Raw genomic sequence first — 15377 nt, 5'->3', positions numbered from 1 at the left:
AATCGTAAGTGTTTGCTTGATACGTAGCGAATTTTAACATTGCTCTCTCTTATTGCGAAAGAACTAATAATAAGAATTGAAAGAAATAAAGAACTTTACAGGATTATAATTTTCGAGTAAGACAGTCTATACTCCCTTTAGGTCTTTTGGTAAGACAAGTTTTTTTTTGTACATACTGTGAGTATGTACCTAGAGCAGATTTGTCAAATCAACCACTAAATCAGAGTATCCTTATGTTATTTTTTAAGTGAGTATTTTTGACAAAATTATTTATCATTATCATGCTCTCTTTTCAGTAGATTTGTTATTTCTTTCTTTCTCTTTCTTTCTTTCGATGTTTGACAAGGTCTCCCAATATAAAGTTATCGATCTATATCTGTGATGTCAAACGCCCACGACGCGAAGCCGCGATTTGATCTCAATGTTCGTTCCTCAAACAGTTCGTCCACGCGACGCAACCTATTTTACGTCCGCGAAATAATGATCTCTCATTGTGACTCTTTCATTGACGAAACGGGTTTTCGTATCGAGTACGTCTCGCGTCTGACGTAAGTCGATGTTTACGATTGGCACGTGCTGCGCGCGAGATGCAGTAGCGTCAGTAGCGCAGCGAGCGCATCGCGCGATGCACCCGTGTCGTCTCTCTGCGTTCTGAAATCGCGTGTCCGCTTGTCCGAGGAAAGATCGGCGTCTCGGTCAGTACGATAAACTACATCTTTAATCTCGAAGACAATATTGGTTGCAACACTGCTCAACAGCTAATCGCGGAATTATCACTTTCTCTGTGTGCTACATTCTAAAAATATTAAATATTAAAAAGATACTTTCGATATCAGTTTCACAAGCGACAAGTTATTTTGTAAATGTGAGATTCTAATCAGTCAGTGTTAAATTGAAATAGAACCACAATTATAAGGTAAAAGTTTCAGAGATTAAAGGCTATATATGTTAACAATTATTCATTGGTGATCGGTGAATTAATGTGTGCATTGCATAATCCTAATTAACATCTGTGAATAACATGAAATAATTTTCGATTTTAATTTGCTGAATATGAAACAAAAGAAAATTGGAAGTAGAAAAGTGTGAGAAGTCGCGATTTCCAAGTATCATGATTTTAGCACCTCTACGTCTCGAAAAAGGCAAACAGCTTTTTTATAAAACTTTATTGAACAACAGGTTATTTAGTCCATTTGGCTCTAATAAATTAGTTGAACGATTCCAAGTCTCAAGCAGCCACTTCAAAAAATGATATAATATTTTAAAAGTATAAACCGTATATTAATTTAAAGATAAAATTTTTATTTGGGATATTAATCTTCTATCAAAATTTTTAATAGAAGTTCCTATCAAAGTAATAATGCAAGTAATCAACTTATCTTTAGGAATTAATATAAATTATAAAACAGCAATTTTAATTGATCAATGTTAAAATATTGTAGAAAACATATCACATACATAAAAAGTCTTCAAAATCGCGAAAATAATATAATATTTTCAACCAGAAACGGAATTAAGAATACAAAAAAATTAATTTGCCAAAAAATAAATCGTTATCTTGTTTTAAAATAAAACCTGCCGTATAAGATCTCGTTTCGGCTTCAAGTTTCGCGCGTTTTGATCGCGTTGCACCGCTCCGAATCGTCGCAATCTGCATCCTCTGCAGATTATGCGTGCGAGTTGCAGTTTCGCGACTTTCGCGCGCGAGGCTTTTATTTGCGCGCCGATAAGAGCGAGACGCAGCGCGCGTTGTCATGAGGCCGACGCGAATGCCGATGCTACCGGCGCGGGCGCGACAGTGATGTAACGGTGGAAAATAAAGCGGTGACTCGCCAGTATGGATATTGGTACCGTGCGCTCGCGGCCGCTTCGCACGCGCGCGCACGCGTAAACACCCGCGCGCGTGTGTCGACTGTCGATCTCTGCCGTTAGCGTAGCGCGCGCGTGGAGAACCAGGACTCTCCTCTACACAATTCGGCTGGTTCAGTTTTTCGGAAGTCGCCGCGTCGCGTGCCGGAACCTAAACGCGTTCGGCGACACGGCACGTGCGTGAACACACACGCGTATCGTTATCGCGTGGCACGTCGATCGGACGCGCGCGCGTGCTCGAAACGTCGCGGACGCGAAAGATTAATCTGAAATCGTTAATACAATCGTCCTATTTTGCTCCGAGATTAACGTGACCTCTTTTAATACGACCACCGCTACGTGGGACCACGAGCCGAGCATTAATTCACCGATAAATCTGAACGAAATAGTATGACTAGTAATTTTTTCTGTGCAGTGTGTTATGATTTACGAGTTGGGATTTTAATACATGGATGCAAACCTCGCGTCGTCTCTGGATAGAAGTAAATATTATTATATGAACGCTACAGACAGGAATCAATATTGCTTTTCCTAGTACACTGGATATTATTTAGCTTTTATTGAAATTTTCCTAATATACACAATACTCTCTTTTATTAGTGAATGATAAATACAGAATGTTGTGCCAATTCGGAGATATGAATCGATGTACCTCAACTGACTCGGATATGTATTTCTCTATTTTTTTCGACCTTTTCGTCTGAGCACAATATTTTGAAATAGAGAGACAAGTGATTCAATTATCGTTGGACATGTATCATTGTTCTTTTTCACTTTCGAACACTTCTTTTTTTCTTCTTCTCTCGAGCAATTTTCACTGCATTAAAGTATGTATAGATAAAAATATTTTTATAATTTACAAGTTATAAAAGAATAGAATAATTTGCAAACGAGTAGTTGTAGTTTTGCACTCAAACTTACAATAAAAATAATGTTAGTGACGAAGCATTTAGATTGAAGAAGAGAGCACAATAATAACATATAACTTACGAAATAAAGTCTGTATAAAAGAAATGTTTAAATCTTTCATTATTATACATACATATAGGATATTTTATAGGATAATAAATAATAATATTCGATCAAGCAGCCGAAGAAGTACGACTTTAATAATCTAAAAAGAGCTTAGAGATCCCGTCATATTCTATTTTTATTATAGGAAAAACTTTCTGGCGGCTGTCAATACTCGTGGATCATTAATCACAGTCATTGGTAAAAAATGATTGCATATCGTATACCAAGAATATTGCAGAGCGATTATTATAAAAATTTACTCAAAATTAATATCCAAATAATAATAAAAGCAATATGATCACGCTTGGTTTTAATTGATAATATAATGAAATATAATTAATAATAATGTTTCATTCGCATTGAAAATTGACTTCTTCCATCAATCTCTATAAAACCATAATTAGCCAGCCAAGAAATTTTTTATTCTTTCTCTGATAATAATTTTCTGTTCCTTTTATAACTTTATTAAAAGTCTATACGAATAATCTTGCGTTAAATCAATATTATCATTTGATCCACGATTTTCACGGAAAAAAAAGAAGTGCTGCAACGCGTTGTGCAGAATATTAAGACAAATAGCGCGGCTGGCAAGGCAAATTAAGGGGAACATTAATTAAAATGTTGCAAGCGCGATCAATTAGCCACACGATTAAGATCTTAATTGCGCTCCGTTTATGGCGCGCGCCGACATTTTTTCACTTTTTTAACGTGTCTCTCTCTCTCTCTCTCTCTCTCTCTCTCTCTCTCTCTCTCTCTCTCTCTTTCTCTTTCTCTTTCTACTAAGACCTGATTTTTTACAAATAACAAAAATAAAACGATAAAGAAGATCTTGCGGAAGAAAGAACGGATAATTGCTTCGTAGCTTTGAAAAGGAACAAATTTTCGTGCTGTGACTCTCGATAAAAAAAAACGACACTCAGACGCATGGCAACTTTCACGAGACAGGTTCTGATGCGCGCGTGATCAGGACGAGAATGACGAGATCCGCGAGAAGGGAAACGGCCGACGAAGAGCCGGACGATGTCTCGAGCGACGCAGACCAAGGAGTTGCGGAGGCTTGATCGGGATTGTCGCCGGGATCGATCGCAGGAATCATGGGCAACGGGTCATCCTGCTGTGCGTATCGCAACAAGAAGGTATGTAGGGCAAGTGTTCGCGATATATCGCTGATAAAGCGTACGACAAGCGGGCCGCGCGCCGGTATTTCCTAGTACTTGTAAAAGATGGCAGCACACTGCCTTTCTGGAGCAAGATACTAGATTGATTTTTGTTTGAGCCCTTTTATACCTAGTCTTGGACATAAGTTTACTTAATAAAAAAGAAATTATGTAGATGTAGAATAGCTTTGAATTATATCACCGACCAGATGGCTTGCCAAGGCCTTTTTTTATTATTCAATAAAAAAAGATACTAGATTACGATAAGATCTGCACTGTTAAGCCTCAATCAACAATACAAAGGCATCCAGGTAGAACAGGAAGTCACAATGAAGTCAAAATGACATTAAAATGACGTTAAAATGATGGTAAAATGACCAAAAATTATTTTGCCGTCATTTTGACATCATTTTGGCTCTATTGTGACTTGCTGTTCTACCTGGGGTATTTACATAGAGAACAGAAATCCAACGCGTCGGAAATTCTGTTTCTATCCCCTGTTCCTATTTCCTGTACCTTTAATTGTATTGTGTAATAGGCTTTAGCGCCAAATACGCTTATAAAAAGCACTGGATCTCTCCGCGGATTCTACGTCAAAAGAAAACTCGGCCTCGCGGTATAATTCTCCAAACATTCGAGGCGTAATGCGTCTTTTTGACAAATATGTTTTCCAATATAGTTTCTAAAATGTCCCGATCAAAATATAGTTTCTAAAATCCCGATTAAAATAAAAATGATTTCGGGTCACTATATACTTGATCCGTTCACTCGTTATCGAGATCTCAACATCTCGAGTTCTCGCAACTCGTCGCGTCGCGTAAAAGAGTCACGGTCGGTCTCGCTCCGCGTGTACTTGGCGCGAGACACTACCGTGTCTCTTGATACGACAATTAAGGTACGTGTGACTTGGAGATAATTAGTATCTGCCTGCTAATTCCACTGGACAATATTTCCTCTCGCGGGTTCCATGGGAGAAGGACGAGCGCTAAAGGTCACCGGTACGCGACACATATAGTTGTTATATAGTGTTGTCACTTTTTTTCACGACGAGAGAGGAATCCGCCGGTGGCACCCATAGTTAGTGGCGATCGGTTGCGCAGTCGGTGTCGATCGGCATCGTTAGATCTATCGACGTGCGTACGAGGCAAAAACGCGCGTTCTATAAGGAGATACCCATGGGAAGCGGGATAAACGGGCGCCCCCACGGGGAAGAGAGACTCCGTTTCTTTTTATATATCTTTCATTACGATAAATATCGTGCATTTTGCAACTGCTACGCGCGACGGAACGGGCACGCGGCCTTCGAATCGAGACTAACGAGTGATCACATGATGTCGGTCTGTCTTTGAAAAATATAGGGGTCAGCTAAAATACGTCTTCTAAAATATTCATCTTGCTTGCTAATAATTGCCAATGATCACAGCTAATTAGTATATTATTTACAGTTCTGATATCAATAAATTACGAATTTCGAATAAATTTCTAATTTAATAATAATAAAAGTTAAATTTAAATAGCACTTATGTTTCTTTAGCTATTAATATTTACCATTTCAATATTACGATCTACGCAAACCGACTGTTCAGAAATCATTCTGATATCAGAAATAATTTTTTTATGTAATAATAATAATAAATAAATTGGAAGTAAATGAAAATATCTCCTATGTTCTTTTCATAAAAATTTGCTCTTATTTTTTTAATTTAATTTAAATATATAAAAGATTTAAATTGTGAAAGAATCTAAGTGTTTCGTAGGACGTCTGAGATGATTTTTCGACGTATTTTTGAAAGAAAAGAAAAATTCGTACCTTGACTGAAGAGAAAATCCTCGACAATTTATCACTTTCTATATGTCAAAGATATGGCTTTCTCTAAAAGTTTTTCTCTCTCATTCAGTGGCGCAATTAACAGTTTCATTAAATCTGTGACATCGGGTAAATTTAATGTTTGGTGATAAACCTGTTTGTAATTGTTACGACATTTTTTGTTTACGCGCATCCATTTTTGTTAACGCGTTTACGATGTGGATGATGTTGCGAGGGTTTAAGAAAGAAAACACATTGTATTATTCTCGTGACTTCATTCTCGAACAGGCAACTTTCTCGACAATAGGCTTAACCTTACTGACTTGATCTATAATTTGCGTTGTATTTAGTTTAATAAGGAAATAAGTACATAATCACAATATTTAATTTGGCCCAAATCTGAAAACAGTATGGCATTTTTTCGAAGAAGGCGGTTTAGATCAAGGCACTTCTCTCCCCGACACATGCGGCGAAAGTATGGATTTAATCATCGTCAATCTCGCATTTATCGCAATAGCGCAAGCGTTTCGAGGAATTATCGACACTGTCTGTCAATTGTTGGCCGATATTGGTAATCTTTAACTCGCTATGTCGTAAAGCGTGCTTTATGGTAATTGGCAATTGGTGAATACAATCTCACACGCGATCAATTTCAGTCGGAATCTTAATACCCGTGTTATTGGCCAGGTAAAAGCGTGTAAAGATCGATGGCGAGACGGAAAAGTCGCAAAAAAACATATTAGGTAGTATGACTTGTAACTCATCTTTCACTTGATATACATACATAGCTATTTCGTTGAATTGATTCTTTCGAATGAGAGAGAGGGAGAAGAGAAGAGGAAGAGGGAGAAAGGAGGAGCAGAGAAAGAGGGAGAGAGGAAGAGAGAGAGAGAAAAAGAGAAGTTTAGAATTTAATTACGGAATCATTACTCATTTGTAATTATCCGTATAATTATTCATATTGTTATGGTAATTACATAAATACATTACATCTATTGTCAAACATTGTTCAAATAGTCTCCGAACACAGCAATCAGCAATGTATTGTTCTATTACTATTCTCACTCTTCATGCTCTGAATACTTGGTGTCGGACAACATTGCAAACGGGACGTTGTATCGTGCTATTTCCACGGAACGTAGGTTAACTCGTCGCGATATACCATGCGATATGATGCATTATAATTTGCGAATCTTGAGAATAACTTATCAATAGGGTCACAAAAGTGCAAGTCTTTCGCAAAAGTTGAAACAATCACGTGAAATACAGGTTTATTTCAACATTGTTGCGAAAACGATAAAACATAAAATATGGAAAAACATCCGCGAAAGTAAATAACGCATATAAAAATAATTACAGCTATATTCGTGATATTAGTAATGTAAACGGAAACAAAAGGCTCTATAAAAATAACAAAATGTTTTCCTTTCTTAACGTGATACAGAGAAAAAGCAAAAAAAAAAACTCCGTGACACCACAGAGATATCCTTGTCAAAGCAGTTATCCCTCGACAATATATTCATGGGCACTTTATACAAATTATTCTGTTACGCGAAACTCACCCCTGTTAAGCTAGTCTCCCTCACCAGCGCTAAACAAATTCTAGTCCCTCTCTAAAAAAGGCTAGTCCAGTCAAATTAGCAAAAATAGAAAAAATAATCGGTAAAAAGCTATAAATTGGTGGAGACCTTTATCTTGGCATACTATTGAACATACTAAAAGTCCGGACCTCTATCTGCAGGGCTCGATCCGCCATCTTGAAAAAAGGTGCTCTAATTCAGTTTTTCCCTTATATCTCGGTAATCGTTGATCCTATCGCAATGAAGATTATTATAAAAAATACAGCTCATTAAATTCACTATAAAAAAGGTCCAATACATTTTTTTATATATCTTTAATAGTTTTTCTGTAATACACTGTTGAATATATGGATATTTGTATTTTGTCTCACGCTGTCGTAAAAATCACACTCTCGGTGTAGAATCTGTAAGAAAAAATATAAATAGACAAAAAATATCAAATGTGTGCGTGATATTTCTCGTACATATGAAAATTTGGCAACTCTTACCATTTAAAATTGTTGTACACTCAAAGAAAAGATTGGCTGCAGTAGCCTAGAATTGGCTGCGTCAGCCAATTTCAATGGTCAAATATAGCATAGCATTTCAGTTGGCTGCAGCAACCAATTTTCAATGCTACTATAAGCTTGGCTGGAGTTAATACGTGACTTTGCTGCTCCAACCAATTGCCTACTTTACAGGGGCTTGCTGATTGGCTACTCCCTAACCAATAACTCCCGCGCGATGGCCTACTAGTTGGTTGCTCCAGTCAACTTACTCCTGCATGGTGGCCATCTTGTTCATATTGTTACGACCATCTTATCTGATTGCGCAAACCATCTGCACGGAAAAAAGTTATAATGTATGAACACCTAAAAATATTACAACACTTTTTTCCGTGCAGATGATTTGTATATAATACAATCAGATAAGATGATAACAATATGCACAAGTTTGAAGGCAACACCAAAATGCTTTAATCGGTTGATGGTCAGTTTTATTTAAGAACGAACAGTAAAAAATAGACAAATTATTTTCAAATGACATTAATTTATTTTCGAATGCATTTACACCGCATATTCTAAATTAAGGTAATTTTATGATAAAACATTAACATATTTGTCAGTACATACTCACAATGCATGCCTTGTAGAAATAAAGTATTTGCCATCATTCATTCTGACTGAAATAGCTGGAATGTGATCAAACAAATCATCAATGTTGATATAAGAAATTTTAGCACTTATTTGAACTTCATATGCATGCATATGTTCATCAAAGCCAATTGTTTTAAAAGTAAAGCACACAAGGCAAACCTTAAAGTCCTCCGTGCAATATATCCTTTGAATCTCACCAAAGATAGGCAATTCAAAATTATTTGAACCAAGAACAACATATGTACCAATTTTGTATTTTGTTCCCTTATAATCAATCCATGGAACTTCTATGCAAGTTGCTCTAAAATCAACAGAGATGGACGAATAATCTAAATTTTCGTTTTCAGGCAATTCGTCTAAAATGTTCCCTGGCCCCATTTCAAATTTTCGAGTAAATCCTAGTTGACTTACTAATCTATAACACATTTGCAGAGATTCTTTGAACGCTAATGTAAAAGTAATGTTTCTTCTTGAGTATGTAGCATTAGCACGAATCTTGTTAAGCCTGTTCTTAGATTCTTGCCTCATTGTGCTAAATAAAGCTAATGGTCCTGACATTTCAAGCATTATAAGAAAGTGTAGCATAATATGATGCTTAGGTTTTAGTTTATCTTTAAAGAGTTCCTGGTACAATGTATGGTGTTCAAAAACGAGCTGCTCCAACAATATCGATATTTCAGTCTGAATGTTAGTGGCAGCAACAATATCAAATATTTGGCGTAAAACAATATAAAAATGCCAGAATTTATTATCACACGGCACAAAGTCTCCAACTAAAAAACCGAACGTTAAAAAAAAATTTATCATTTCAGTACCTGACATACTTAAATGTTTGTTTCTCACTTCCTCCTCTCTTACAAGTGGCGGCCTGTTCGAAAATCCGTTTATATAATAATCAAAACTTTTCATTTTTTCATTAAGCTCTTGAATTACAAAATGTTTCTCATTAATATAACAGGAAAAATAGAAACCTGAATCAATGTCAGAAAGACCGTTTACTTCTGATATAAGAGGCTTTATGATGGAATCAGTATCGAGACGAAGAGATTCTTGTTGAGTTTGAACGACAAATAAGTCTTTTATATTACTGCGAATTACTGCAAATCGCGCACAGTCTGGCACCGCACTTAGAAATACTTTTCCGCCGGTCACTCTCTCTCTTCCTTCCTCTTTCTCTTACACTATTTACTGCGAACGTGCGTGCGATTTCGTCTCTCCGATAGATCTTAGGCTGGAGCAGGCTAGAGTACCATGGCACGTATTAGAAACCTGAATCAATGTCAGAAAGACCGTTTACTTCTGATATAAGAGGCTTTATGATGGAATCAGTATCGAGACGAAGAGATTCTTGTTGAATTTGAACGACAAATAAGTCTTTTATATTACTTACTGCGAATTACTGCGAATCGCGCACAGCCTGGCACCGCACTTAGAAATACTTTTCCGCCGGTCACTCTCTCTCTTCCTTCCTCTTTCTCTTACACTATTTACTGCGAACGTGCGTGCGATTTCGTCTCTCCGATAGATCTTAGGCTGGGGCAGGCTAGAATACCATGGCACGTATTAGAAACCTGAATCAACGTCAGAAAGACCGTTTACTTCTGATATAAGAGGCTTTATGATGGAATCAGTATCGAGACGAAGAGATTCTTGTTGAATTTGAACGACAAATAAGTCTTTTATATTACTTACTGCGAATTACTGCGAATCGCGCACAGCCTGGCACCGCACTTAGAAATACTTTTCCGCCGGTCACTCTCTCTCTTCCTTCCTCTTTCTCTTACACTATTTACTGCGAACGTGCGTGCGATTTCGTCTCTCCGATAGATCTTAGGCTGGGGCAGGCTAGAATACCATGGCACGTATTAGAAACCTGAATCAACGTCAGAAAGACCGTTTACTTCTGATATAAGAGGCTTTATGATGAAATCAGTATCGAGACGAAGAGATTCTTGTTGAGTTTGAACGACAAATAAGTCTTTTATATTACTTACTGCGAATTACTGCGAATCGCGCACAGTCTGGCACCGCACTTAGAAATACTTTTCCGCCGGTCACTCTCTCTCTCTCTCTCTCTCTCTCTCTCTCTCTCTCTCTCTCTCTCTCTCTCTCTCTCTCTCTCTCTCTCTCTCTCTCTCTCTCTCTCTCTCTCTCTCTCTCTCTCTCTCTCTCTCTCTCTTCCTTTCTCTTTCTCTTACACTATTTACTGCGAACGTGCGTGCGATTTCGTCTCTCCGATAGATCTTAGGCTGGAGCAGGCTAGAGTACCATGGCACGTATTTTCCGCGTGATGCGTAAAGGTGCCTTTTCATACGCAGCACGCTGCGGCAGCAAAATGTCACGTGATTCAAATTTTCTAGAACTGCTTTTGCTGCATTCGCTGCTCATGAAAAGGAATAGCGGCAGCAGCATATTTAATCTTAACCTAAAATATGTTTTTTTTGGTTGCGGTTTAAAATTAATTTTAACAGTCTGATAATGTCATACAATCAACATCAATTATATGAGTGGCACAGAAAATGTGAGCAAATAATTCAAAAATATAATGTGGAAAACTTAAGAAGGCAAAAAATTGTGATTACGGCGACTGTTGGTGCAGTTATAGCTTGGGCAACTGAAAATTTAAAGAAAAAAGCGACGTTATAAAAAGAAACGTACTTGGATAACCGAATTTTTTGAACAACGTCGACGATATGGGTTTTACTATACGGCTTTACCTATATTAAAGTTAGAAGATTTACGCTTTCGAAATTATTTTCGAATGAGTACTATACAATTTGAAGAATTATTGGAATTAGTTGCCCCAAAGATTACTCGACAATATGCTATTCGTGAACCAATTGAAGCAGGACAACGCTTATCAATATGTTTAAGGTATACATATAATATAATGAAATAAATATTCTTTTTAAGTTATGTTGCTAATCTTTCTATTTTTATTGTAGATATTTAGCAAGTGGAGATAGCATGACATCTATGTCATACCAATACCTTGTAAGTTTAACAGCAGTATCAAAAATCATTTCGGAAACTTGTCAAGCCTTGTGGGAAATCTTATCACCACTTGTATTAGTACAATGTAATGAAAGTGCCTGGAAAGCAATTAGTCATGACTTCAATGAGAAATGGCATTTCCCACATTGCATTGGAGCTATAGATGGAAAGCATGTTATCATACAGGTATGAAATATCATAAAATACTCTCTTTTTAACTGGTATAAATTATGTATGTACATATTTCTATCATATACAATTAAAAATTATGTCTAGAGTTATCCACTTATTATACCAATACCAATACAAAATATTTGAATGCCAAGTTTAATTAATCTATACTTTGCAGAGTCCTGAAAAATCTGGTTCAGCGTACTTCAACTATAAAAAGACCCACAGTATTGTACTCTTAGCTATGTGTGATGCTAATTATCTTTTCACTTACGTTGACATTGGAGCATTCGGTCGTCAAAGCGATGGTGGGATTTTCAAACAGTCTAAAATGGGTCAAAGATTTGCACAAGGGAAAATGAATGTTCCGGCGGCAGATGAAATTTATGAAGGAAGTACTACATATCCATATGTAATAGTTGGAGATGAAGCGTTCCCACTAACTTCATATTTGATGCGTCCATATCCTGGCAGAGGTGAACTAACGACTGAGAAAAAGATTTATAATTATCGATTATCTCGAGCAAGAAGAGTAATCGAAAATGCGTTTGGAATACTTGCTGCACAATGGCGATTTTATAGAAAATCTACTATTGCTAAAGTTGATACTACTGAGAAAATGGTAAAAGCAACAATAGTTTTGCATAATTGGCTTCGTAAGCAAGATTTGTCGAGAAGAGAAACATTTATAACACCTGAAATGGTTGATAGAGAAGGAAATGATGGATCAATAATACCGGGTACTTGGAGAAATATAGTTGCAAGTAATAATTCTGCTTTCCAAGACATTGCTGCTACTTCTACACACACGCATACAAGAGTAGCTGCAGATATTCGAAACAAATTCACTGAGTATTTTTATGAAGAAGGAGCCGTTCCATGGCAATTTTCACGAATTTATCAGTGAAAAAAATGTACTATTAAGCGTAAATGTAATTAATTATTAAGTTGTATAAGCAATATAGAATTAATACTTTTTCTAAGTTTATTTAAGAAATCCAAATGATTAATCAAATCTACTTTATTAAATAAATGAAATCCACTAGTTATAAATATTTTACATTATATATTTTTATAATATGTAACATAGTAATTAATCTAGACTTTTTAAACATAATAAAAAAAATTAAAATACTTTGGTGTAAGCTATTCTTACACTACCCTGCATTGTTTGCATGAAAAAGTAACAAAAGAGGATAATAATAAAAAAATACTTTAGTGTAAGCTATTCTTACAATACTCTGCATTGTTTGCATAAGAGTCATAAAAGATAATAATAATGAAAAAAAAAATACTTTGATACTAGTAATTAATCTAGACTTTTTAAACATAATAAAAAAAATTAAAATACTTTGGTGTAAGCAATAATTACACTACCCTGCATTGTTTGCATGAAAAAGTCACAGAAGATGAGAAAGACGTGATATTTTTTCTCTGAAGAAAGACATCATTTCAAATATAAGGGTGTTTCTTTCTTTCTCTGGCAGCTTCCGAATTTGTGTACCCATTATTAGGAACAGACCATCTACTTCATCTTGCTTTACTAAAGGTGGTAACGCTGGTAATTGAATCGGCTCGGAGATAGCGTTCATTGTTGTAATTGCATCTGCAATTTTGTTGATTGCAACACTTGATTCTGTGCTTTCTGATGACAGGTTTGCTATCAATACAAAATAAGTGATAACTTTTTATATTTTCACAAGGATAAATATTAAAAACACGAAATACTTACAAGATCGATTTTTCTTTGGAATCGGTGGAATGTTTTCTTCATTTTCCTCATCGTTAGAAAGATTTGAAGTTGTTCTTTAATAATATGATTATATCAGTTAAAACATGAATGAAAGCTATATAATGTTAATTCAAAGTTGTAATAATTTTAAAACAATGCAATACTTCTTTCTCAAAGATACATCGCGCAAAAAATCCAACTGATCAAAATGTTTCCATTTTCGCTTTGTAGTAGGTCGTCCTGATCCACTAGGTAATTTTTCTTCCGCCAGTTTACGATAATAAGTATCTCGTAATATCTTCCATTTTTTTGCAGCTTCTTTTGGACTCAAACGTCCTATAAAAATAAATAAAATATATTAGCAAAACATCTAATTATCTTCATCAAAAAGTTTAAACATTTATATTCACAGGTTATTCAATATCACATATTTGTAATACCTTGGAGAGCTTCCGAAACCGCTTTCCATGCTTCACCAGTTATTGCTCTGTTACGTTGTATTAAAGGTAGATTATAATTGTATAATGCTTCCCATTTTGAAACCTCTTCTATAAGCAATTCTTCTAGTTCCGTTGAATCAGAAGAATTATTAACTGAAGAAGGTTCTTCAACCGCACCATGTTCACCTGTATTTTTTTCTGGCTGACTCGATGGCTCATCAAGTACAATGCTTTCTACACCATTATCCATAGCACTTCGTCGCATTATTAATCCATTTTCTATATAAAAAATCATCACATACATTATATACACAGTTATATCATTTATTTTCATCATTTTTCAAGAATCTACAACACACATTATTTTCATTTATATTTACCGCATACTGGATAAAAATATCTGTTTTTATCAGTGAAGTAACGTTCATATCCTTCCAAGCATTTATGATTTGAAATTAATGATTCTTCCGTAATTTCTTCACAAATTCCACAAGTATTAACACGTTTTATCTAACAGAAAAATAAATTAATAGTCAACGCATTTAGATTATATTGTTTATACATCTGCAATTTTTCATTAAACGATTTAAAAAGCAGAAAAGTAATACTACTAAAATTTCTTTATTTAGAGAATAAATTATAAATTTCTAAATTATAAGATTACTTTATAACCAAGCTGAAAAAAATAATAATAATTGCTGTTCATCAATTACGTTTGTGATATTGACAAATTGAGGTTATGAATTTTGCTTACAATTAATTATTCATAAACATTTTCTATACCTCATTGAACGCCATTCTCTCAATACATTCCTTAACATTTGTTGCAAACACTGCACAGGTACGTATGTAAATATTGGTCGCTTTCCTGACTTTAACTTCAAGCGACTGGACGGAATCCGACTTTGCTGCTCTTTGTTCGTTTGGTTGAACTTCAAAACAGAAGAACGAGATGCGGTAAAATGTATTTTGCGTCGGAAGTGTGTCATGTTATAAAAAATTTTCAACCAATCACAGCGAACTGCTGCGGCTGCACACTGCGCATGAAATGGTACCTTAACGCGCAAGGCTTCAGTCGGTTACGTGGTTATTTACGCGGGAGAGAGCCCGGCGCCGGCCGCCGCAGCGGCCCGGCGAACTTCACGAAAACAAACTCCTATCGCCGAGCGCTTGCACGACAAATTTGAGTTTGCTAGCCCGGCAAACTGTCTTATCAACCTTGTCGGTAAGGTCACCGCAGCTAAGAAATTGCCTAATGAGCCAACTACTTACTATTATACCTTTGAAAGTTGGCTACGTTGGCCTATCTAAAATCATAGATTGGAATTGCGATTTGCTGCTTCAAAAATTAAATAGTTGTGGCAGAAAACTTTTATGCAGCCAATAAAACTTGACTATTGCAACAATTCTTTTCTTTGAGTGTACACGACTAGAACTGGGGGTAGCGTCACCTACAAGATTCTTCTGAGCCGTTTCC

At 35.9% G+C, this 15377-nt stretch overlaps 2 protein-coding genes across 2 annotated transcripts; one reads left to right on the top strand and one right to left on the bottom strand.

Annotated features, from left to right (window-relative positions):
* Window positions 1-10860: 10860 nt before the first annotated feature.
* On the top strand, window positions 10861-12862 carry LOC139786261 (putative nuclease HARBI1). The gene is made up of 3 exons (XM_071725424.1): window positions 10861-11437; window positions 11509-11743; window positions 11907-12862. Exons 1-3 carry the CDS (start codon window positions 11325-11327, stop codon window positions 12633-12635), a joined length of 1077 nt encoding a protein of 358 aa, XP_071581525.1. The 5' UTR covers window positions 10861-11324; the 3' UTR covers window positions 12636-12862.
* LOC139786262 (uncharacterized) lies at window positions 12734-14942 on the bottom strand. The gene is made up of 6 exons (XM_071725425.1): window positions 14684-14942; window positions 14281-14410; window positions 13901-14179; window positions 13625-13796; window positions 13461-13534; window positions 12734-13388 (listed from the first exon to the last, which is right to left on the bottom strand). Exons 1-6 carry the CDS (start codon window positions 14696-14698, stop codon window positions 13129-13131), a joined length of 930 nt encoding a protein of 309 aa, XP_071581526.1. The 5' UTR covers window positions 14699-14942; the 3' UTR covers window positions 12734-13128.
* Between the last annotated feature and the right edge of the window lie 435 nt (window positions 14943-15377).

Source organism: Temnothorax nylanderi, unplaced genomic scaffold (assembly GCF_030848795.1).
Source record: "Temnothorax nylanderi isolate EJ_2023f unplaced genomic scaffold, tnyl_v1.0 TNYL_tig0993_pilon, whole genome shotgun sequence".
In the NCBI taxonomy this organism is placed as follows: Eukaryota; Metazoa; Arthropoda; class Insecta; order Hymenoptera; family Formicidae; genus Temnothorax; species Temnothorax nylanderi.
The sequence above is the reverse complement of the archived record's forward strand: the minus strand, read 5'-3'. Positions and strand labels throughout refer to the sequence as shown.

Excerpts from the sequence above, each read along its gene's own strand:
- LOC139786261 (XM_071725424.1), top strand. The coding sequence starts at position 11,325 with ATGAGTACTATACAATTTGAAGAATTATTGGAATTAGTTGCCCCAAAG. Across the intron at positions 11,438-11,508 it reads CGCTTATCAATATGTTTAAG|ATATTTAGCAAGTGGAGATA; the intron begins GTATACATATAA and ends TTTTTATTGTAG. Across the intron at positions 11,744-11,906 it reads GAAAGCATGTTATCATACAG|AGTCCTGAAAAATCTGGTTC; the intron begins GTATGAAATATC and ends TATACTTTGCAG.
- LOC139786262 (XM_071725425.1), bottom strand. Across the intron at positions 13,797-13,900 it reads GGTTTCGGAAGCTCTCCAAG|GACGTTTGAGTCCAAAAGAA; the intron begins GTATTACAAATA and ends TTATTTTTATAG. Across the intron at positions 13,535-13,624 it reads GATGTATCTTTGAGAAAGAA|AACAACTTCAAATCTTTCTA; the intron begins GTATTGCATTGT and ends ATATTATTAAAG.